This window comes from Protopterus annectens, chromosome 4.part0 (assembly GCF_019279795.1).
Source record: "Protopterus annectens isolate FY-2018-M chromosome 4.part0, PAN1.0, whole genome shotgun sequence".
Taxonomy (NCBI): Eukaryota; Metazoa; Chordata; order Ceratodontiformes; family Protopteridae; genus Protopterus; species Protopterus annectens.
In genome coordinates, this window is record NC_056733.1 from 119,018,901 (window position 1) to 119,028,166 (window position 9,266).

At 39.0% G+C, this 9,266-nt stretch overlaps 1 protein-coding gene across 1 annotated transcript in view; it reads right to left on the reverse strand.

Annotated features, from left to right (window-relative positions):
- Positions 1 to 8,780, reverse strand: part of LOC122799219 (sulfotransferase 2B1-like) — an 811,361-nt gene extending 802,581 nt beyond the window's left edge. Inside the window, exon 1 of the mRNA XM_044068138.1 lies at positions 8,485 to 8,780. Coding sequence (XP_043924073.1) covers positions 8,485 to 8,647 — 163 coding nt within the window. The 5' untranslated portion in view covers positions 8,648 to 8,780. The remainder of the gene's footprint in view (positions 1 to 8,484) is intronic.
- Positions 8,781 to 9,266: the final 486 nt, after the last annotated feature.

Below are 9,266 nucleotides of genomic sequence, written 5' to 3' on the forward strand. Positions count from 1 at the left end.
AGCCATACAAAAGCTGTAATTCCTTTACATTGCACGTAGTAACTTCTGCTCACTATCGCTCGCAGTTGCACTTCTTTTTAGCAGTAGAGATGAATAAATCACAAACCAAGGTAGGATTGTTTACATATGCTCAGGATTTTCTTCTCTGCAGTCTGTGTGAATTTATACCTGTCTAGACCCCTTGGCATGGCTAGAGCTTGCCTGTCTAAAACCTATCCCTTTTTAACAACAGTGAAATTAAAAGTAAAACAACAAAATATGAATCAAAGTAAATATTGTTAACAAGCTATCCCTTCCTACCTACGAACAATGAAAAACAGTGCTAACAAATAAAATATAAATTCAAATAAAACTTCTCTTACTAGTCAACTCCACAGTAAATCACAAACCAGAGTAGGATTGTTTAGATATGCTCAGGATGTGTGTCAACAGGGATGTCTGCCCAATGCAATGGTACTACACTTTGTTTCTTCAAACAGCAGCAGCTTTCTGAAGGGTGCAAGTATCAGAACAAGTCTTGCCAATAATACCCAGTTTGGTTAACTAAATTTGCAGAGGACTACAAAGGTCCTGGTTCTCATTCTGAAGAGCAGAAATGTAAATACAAAAAAGGAAGGTGTTGTAACTCAAACCTGGGGAATGGACTCCAATGGTTACCTTCATGCTCTCAGATGAAACACCTGTCACACAGTCCTAAGGGCTCTACATGTTAGCCAGAGTCTGTTGTCCATCTTACCGCATAGGGGTCTATGTTTAGAGCATTTAGCTTTCTTACTATGCCTGCATTGGGTACAGTGTCAAAAACTTTGGCCAGATCAAGATATGTTTTTTCTCTCTTCTCATTTCTTCAAATCTTTGGGGTTTCTAATACCATGATGGGAATGGACCCAATTCCTAAGTCAAAGTATGATTAAAGTTAATGAAATTACTATTGCTCCAGTCTTTGACGTCAGCCAAAAGTACTCTTCGCAGCACCCGTAATGTGCCCAGTAATGCCTCCTTCTGCAATTCGTACTGGGTCACATGGATTGGTAACATATCTAAATATGATTGTAGATTCTTTTTTATAAGACCCATTGCTCCTACTACTATTGGAACTGTCTGGGTATCTTTCTTCCACATAGCTCTCATTTCTGCCTGCAGATCCTGGTATTTTATGACTTTGTGTCTCTCTGTATGCAAGACACTATAGTCATTGGGTGTGGCGATTTCAATGATCAATGCTACTTTTGTCTTCTTTTTTGGACCACTATATCTGGCTTTCTAGCATCTATCTTTTGAATTGTTGGTAACAGATGATCCCATGTGATATATACTTCATCATTTTCTATGATGCTTTGCGGCTCATGTTTCCAGTGTTTTTCAGCCACTTTGATACCATCATGTTTGCACAATCCCCAGTACAACAGTCTCGCCACATTATTATGCCTTTCAGTATACAGTCCTTCTGCCATTAGTGTGTTGCAACCAGTAACAAAGTGTGTGACTGTTTCCAATTCGGTTTTACAAAACCTACATTTATCTGTTTCTCCCACATGTACAATGGACTCTGTAAACCAGCATGTACATGGCCCACTGATTTGGGCTGCCAATATTAACCTTTCATTTCTTGGTTTGAATTCACCTCTCCTTAACCATTCCTGCGTTCATTCTTGATCAACATGAGGCTCTTCCAGAAGTTTTCTATAATTGCAACTATATTTATGTTTTTTCCACATTTCTTGCCTTCTCATCTGGTCCTTTACCTTATATTCTTTCTTTTGTTTTTTGGCACATTCAGTTGCTGCCTGGTTTTTATCTACATCTGGTTTGATTTCCATTCCTGCTTGACGGTGATATGCTTCTGCTAAATTAAGCAGAGAGATATGCTGTGTGAACAGCATGATAGCTGTCTACGGCCTGTGTGACCCTCTTAAATAACTTATTTTAATACACAGGATCTTCTTTTGATTAAGCTTTATTGTTGAGCGTCTATGACCTTTTTTTAAATGCCCATATGAAGCAAACCATTGGTTGTCACTGTTACCCGTGTGATGACCGTGCACTGGCCCAGTAATCAAGGAGCCTCAATCCTCACCACTAACACAAGTGAGGGGCCTCCACATTGGGAGGATAACAAGTACACACACAGTAAAGTACAATTTCCTTTAAGAGCACGCAGAGATCACAGTCAGTCTGGGGCTGGTTTCTCCCTTTCTCTCCAGATCCCCAAACAGACTCCCCACTGGCACAGCTATACAGTTCAGATCTCAGCTGAGTAGTCAAGAAAAAACCTCCAGTACCCTCTCTGTCCAATCGATGCTTCGTGTCCATGCCCAAGTAGCTGACACACACACTTTGAGATTTTGGTTATATACAAACACACATACACTCCTGGGGAAGGCTGCCACAAGTTCTCCAGCTATGCCCCCTTCTGCCCAAGCTATAAGGCAGTAATCCACTGCCACCAACTATCCTTATCAACTACTATAAAGGCCCTTATCAAAGGGTGTCCAATTTTACTGTGCAATATTATTATTATCCAATTAATAAGTGTGACAAACAGCAAGGTTGTACAGCATATAGTTTAATCATAGCATATAGTTTTATTTACATTTGTAAAACAAGCCTGTGGATTATATTAATATTTGCAATGAGATAGAATTTTGTAGAAACTTCTATCTGGCTGGGCTGGCAGCCCCTCAGTTTTTCACAACCTGTTCTTAATCTCAGACACTGGAAGTCACTGTTGACCTTCCCCCCAAGACCTATTCTGAAACTCTTCCATTTTCTAACAGGAGATTGTGGTATCCTTCACAAAATATTTTGACCAGAATGTCCCCTTTTCATTGCACTACATTCACTATGTTATTCATTTTTTTCTTTGTATGTCTTTTCTCCTCACACACTTCATGATGCTTCTATGGAAAGTTAGCAGTGCTAAGCACCGTCTCTTTATAAAGACATGTATGTGGTTGCCCCTTACAGTATAGAATATATGTCACTTTTTTCTGTAAAGAACATCAGCTAAATATGATAACTTGTTCTCATTTCCCTTTCATACAACCTTCATTCCCACCCAAACGTAAATTATGATTTGTTTCTCTATCTCCCCTGTTCATCACAAACCTCATCTAGCAGTGCCTCGCAGTTATCATGATTGTCTACACAATATACTTCCTGCTTAAACTATAAACAGAACAATCTTCAGCACCTTCCATCAGATATCTAGTAAACAGCTGCATCAGTCTTGTCATTGAGGCATCACACTTTGTCATACAAAGTTTCAGCACCTATACGAAAAACTGGTGCCCAGTTCTAGCAGACTAAGTATCTGAATGGCACAGGATTTAGATTATTTATTTTATTTTACATTTGTTGACCGGGCTAGTCCAGCTGGATGTATGTCCATTTTCAGTGGAGGCCCGGGGAGAAAAGCTCCAATAGTTATTACAAGTTTAAACAAGAACATAAAAGGATCGAAAGATAAAAGGATGAAAACAAAGTTGAAAAGATTATATACAAAACTGAGTTAGTAGATTGTATACAAAATTGAATTAGTACACGTAAAACACATATAAGAGGAAATAGCAATTACAAGATAAGATTAATAATCAAATAAGTAAATACTTGCAATACACAAATGATAAAACATAGCGTGAGTAACAAATTGACAAACAAATGTGATAGAAATTTTTTTTTTTTTTGTACAGTATATATGAGATTAAAGAGGGGAACAATCAGGATACAGGAAAAAGAGAAGGAAGAAATTATGGTAGTGGAAAGGAAGAAGGAAAGGTCAATCAGGGTTGGTACAAGAACAAAGCCAGTATTTATTTATCTCCCCTAAAAAGCTTATAGGAGACAGAATATGGGGATAGGGCCTTGAGGCTGTCTGCATAGGACATATTACTTACGTCCTATATTCTTTTAGTGAGGAACCTCTGTGGATGTTTCAGTTGTTGGATATACCTGGTTAGGTACATATCAAAGGGTGCTTTTATCAAAAAACAGATGCTCAGCATGGCCCTTCTTGCAACATTTACGTCAGATAATCAGTTCTGTCCCACTAGCTTCACTTCTTTCACTCATGTATCATATCCACCACTTCAAATCATTCTACATTGCGCAATTTATAAACAAATGTATGGCATCTAAGTCCAAGGAAGTTATTGTTCCAGTATATTCTGCATTCATCAGACCTGTCATCGAGTACAATGCACCCTTTGATATGTACCTAACCAGGTATATCCAACAACTGAAACATCCACAGAGGTTCCTCACTAAAAGAATATAGGACGTAAGTAATATGTCCTATGCAGACAGCCTCAAGGCCCTATCCCCATATTCTGTCTCCTATAAGCTTTTGAGGGGAGATCTATGCCTGGCATACAGGGCATTGTCAGACCCCACTCTGATGGGCCTCCAGCATATCCACAAGACAAACAGTACCAGAATTACCCATTCTAAAAAGACTTAAACCTTGCTTCTGATATAAATAGAACCTGCTGGAGAGATAGGTATGTAACCCAGAGACTACCCAGTCTATGTAACAGGCTCCACATCCATGTGAAGCAGAGTTCCTCCCTAACCCAATTCAAATGCAACTTGGACAATTGGATGGGAAACTAGAAATTCATCCATGGTTTGCACCTATGTCTCTAATGCAAACAGGTAACCTGTAAATGGTTCATCTCCCAGGCCCGTGCTTACACTTATCAAGGGTATCAGAACTTGTCAGAGATTTGGGATGCATGGCTAGGCTTAAAAAGGCCCTTGTGGTTGTTAGCCTAGTAAACACCTATGCACTTTCCTTCATAAAGACAGTTTCTCCATCACTAACATTACCATGCATAGTTGTTCATTGTCACCACTGCCCTGGAGTTTTACTTTTCTCACCCATTCCATCCCCAAGTGATTCATACAACTATCTTTTCCATTGTCTCTGAATCTGTTATTTCACCTATCTGTAACAGTACTTCATAACACATACAGCTGCACCCCTTTGTTTTCCTGGCAAAATAGCAATATCATACTTCATATTTCCAACCAGTCACAGTGGTTAGTGTTGTTGCCTCATAGTAAGAGGTTTTCTGGTTCGATTCTCAGTGGGAGCTCCTTCTGTGCAGAGTCTGCATGTCCTCCCTGTGGTCGAGTGAGTTTTAAAGCCATGCAGGTAGGTGTGTGCGTGTCTGTGTGTGCCATCTCTGAAGGTTGGGCACTGGGCTGGCAACTCGCCACCATAAAACACCACTGCCAATCAATCTGGGGACCGGTGATCTGCTCTGGCAACCCCTAACCGGGGAAAAAAAATAAAAGACATTGTATAGTTCATATTTCCAGTTATGTATGGCAAACATTAGCTAGATCTCCCTCAAACACCCCTGGAAAAGATGATAATATGATTTTCCCCCAAGGCAAACTTTTTAGAAGACACCCTCGGAAGCAGGCAATGTAATTTTCCCAGTCACTTGACCAGATTTTTGTTTATTAAATTAGCATTTGTTAACTGGGTGAGTGGTCAGGTTCAAGACTCTTTCTAGACACAACTGAGCCATAAGACAGACGCAAACCAATAAAAATACATAAAATGAAGTACACACAACCTGCAGTAATAGGCAATTGTCTGCCTCCACCCTTCCTCTAGCTTATCACCTTAGGTCTCCGTTAAGTAATAAAAAGCAATAAAATCCATGGTCAGGGTACATAATGCAGAATAGTTTTAATGATAAAAGATATGGACATAACAGCTTCCTCCCATTAGCTAACAGCTGCACTGTGCTTCATCTTAATTAACAGTCCAAATGGCAGCCTGACATTTGTTGAAGGCAACAGATTCAACAGTAGCAATGAGGGAGGCTATAAGATACTCTTACTTAATAGCTATCATGTTAATGGTTCCCTATATATGTTAGTGGAGGTTAAAAAAAAGACAAGCAATCACCATGATATCCCCTTAGTCTCAAACAACCCACTAAACAAGTACAGTAGGTCCAAAAACAAAACAGTGTAAGAAACCTCTCTTTGTGGAAGATTTTCAACCCATATATATCTACTTAATCACTGTACATTAATCAGATCAGATAATGGTAGTAGAAGTAATGAACTTAAACTCGTCCAAAGTAAAAAAAATAATACAAAATATACAATATATAATTTGAAATATTGTACAGAATTATTAAGTACTTGAAAGTAATCCAAGCAGGGGGGAGCAGTCTGTTTCCAGTCAAAAATCCTTTATTACGTAAACAGACAAGCAATTCAAGCAAAACAAAAATAACAGAGTAATAGTTTCCTCAAAAGTTTTCTAACTATACATATATATATATATATATATACTTTTTATCAGGCAATGGAGTAGTTTATTGTGCTATAAAACATAGTGTTACTGGTGTACATGTTAAATTCACATCCCTTCCCCATCAGTGTGACATTCAAGCTGGTCCTGCCCTACTTAGTAGCTGTCATAATAATATAACCCTTATGTACTTTAAATAAAATTAATAATGATGTGGTACCTCTAATTTAACTAGATTATTAAGGAGATTTTTAAGTTTGTGATTTTATATAAAACGATATACTACTTGGCTGGAAAGAGGGATGCTGAGTATATTGGGAAAAAGCTGCTAAGGATGAAGCTACCAGGTAACAGGAAAAGAGGAAGGCCTAAGATAAGATTTATGGATGTGATGAGAGGACATGCAGGTGGTTGGTGTGACAGAGCAAGATGCAGAGGATAGGAAGAAATGGAAACAGATTATCCACTGTGGCGACCCCCAACGGGAACAGCTGAAGGAAGATGATGATTACTCTGTTATTTTTGTTTTGCTTGGATTGCTTGTCTGTTTATGTAATAAAGGATTTTTGACTGGAAAAAGACTGCCTACCCTGCCTGGCTTACTTTTAAGTAGTCTGTTTCCAGTCAAACATCCTTTATTACTTAAACAGACAAGTGATCCAAGCAAAACAAAAATAACAGCTATGACAACTGCTCAGAGAGGGACAGGTGATAACCCCATTTCCCAGAAGAAAACAAAAACACGTTTTACAAGAAACAGACCAAAAAATAAGACATAAAAAACCTGGACATATGAAAAGTACGGTGGGAGGTGTTGCAATTACCAGTGGTTCTTACAACTGCTCCAGAAGCTGTGGAAACCAGGAATGCAGTCATACAGAGCATGACGGTCAAAATAAGTGCTGAGGCTAAGATAAGAATGAATTCCTTACTTTTTGGTGATTTCACTAATACTTTACATCTACTGTTGAAATGCAAAACAGTGAAATAAACAGCTAAGAAAATGAGTTTTTGCAAATTTGCAAAATCTATTTCAGACACACCATAAATCGTCACCCACGCCTTATAGTTCCACCTTGACATTAATTAACTTGCTTTAATGCACCGCTGCATAGCTCTCAACCAATCAGGGACACTTTTAGTACTGTTAACTTGAAACACTGGCAGAGTAAGAGAATGTGAATTTAGATGTAGTACTGAAGTAAGTGAAGTCTTCAACTCTTCTTTAATGTGACCGGCGGCAGCGGTTAGCGTTGCTGCCTCACGGCAAGAGGCTCTTCGGTTCAATTCTCGGCCGGAATTCCTTCTGTGAGGAGTCGGCATGTCCCCTCTGCGTAAACGATAAAGACATACAGGAAGACACGTGCGGGTGTACCTTCCGTGAAGGTTGGGCGTCAGGCTGGCACCTCGGCACTGTAAAATCCACGGCCAATCATTAGCGGACCGATGGTCCGCTTTGTGGAGACCCCTAACCCGGAAAAGCCATTCTATGGCCTTTTCTCCAAAAGTTGTAGGCGGGATAAAGCAGGCATGGTTAGGATTTGCTGCGAGGTACTTCTCTAATACCTAAAAAATTAAGTAAAAAATCGTGGAGAGTTGACATACAAGTTGGGTCACCGTGTGTAAATTAGTCCAGAAATTTGCTAAGACTTATTAAAAGGGCTGCAGGTGAGCCTGTGCACGTCAATGTTAGTTAATTCCTTACATAACTCAATGCGAGCTAACAGTAACAACTGAAATATAGCCCTAATACAGACATTCCTTATAGGGTTGCCACCCTTTCAAATGCCCAAAGTGGGACATTTCTGGTACAAACATCATACTTTGCAGGCCACAAAACATACCCACGGCGAGAACAAAGGACAGAACTTCACTTTTTTGCCTAAATAAAATCTTATTTGCTTATCCTGTTTCTTATAACATTTAGGTGTTTCAGATACATAATAACTGTTTTATGCAACTATTACATAAAATATAGGAAACAATTTTGACCTAAAATCTCAGGGCATTTGCCATTTTTACAATTTTTTTGCAGGACACAACTGTCCAAAGAGGGACTGTCCCTCGCAAAGTGGGACGGGTGGTAACTCTAATTCCTTATGGACAAATGGATTTATCATAAACCTTTTCTAATAAACGGAATATGTAGTTTTACAACAAAAAGCAAACGTTCTGCAGTGGTGCAAGCCCTTCTAGTACTAACTTACCAGATTTTGGGTACGTGGAAATGAAGATATCGTCGTCTCGTACTTTAAACTCCTGAGCATAGCGGAGGGTCTCGGGAGTATGGACGATGGTGGGCAGTAAGAGCCCTTCGTACTTTAAGTATAGTTCCTGGTTACCGTAGCTTTCCGAGTTATTTTCACTCATGGTGTAGTGTCCTTGTGTGTTCCTTCCTTATATTTTGTCTGATTTCGCTGCTGTCCAAACCCTCTATATTAGTCAGTTTGGAAAATAAACGCTACCAAAGACTTTCCAAACCTGGGTGGGGAAAAGAAGGGTTTGCTTTTCATAGGGCCGGTTTCACACACCGGGCGGAGTTCAGTCTGTTAACAAGTTAAACGTATTTGAGGTATCTCTCGACTCCCCATTTAGACTCAAATTTTAACTCTTGTCCCTTTTAATCCCTCCTAAACTGGTGACTTTTGGAGAAAGGGTGGAAAAATACATTTAATAAATAATTATAATTACTAGAGTTATATACTTCTTCACCTTCTGAACATTTTTTTTATTAATTCACATTCTCTTAGTCTGCTAATGTCTCACGTAACATAAGTAGTAATATTATGAAAGTTTCCATGATTGTCCCTAATTATTTCTGGATTTGTCCCTGGTTCTTTTGAAATTTGTCCCTAATTAGTTGAGCGTTATTTGTGCGGTGTGTCTTCAACATTAGGAGCAGAACAGGTTTAAGCGACGAATGGAACAGATTAACTAAACGGTGGTCTTATTATAAAACCATGAGCTGATTAAAATTCTTTTTTTTTAA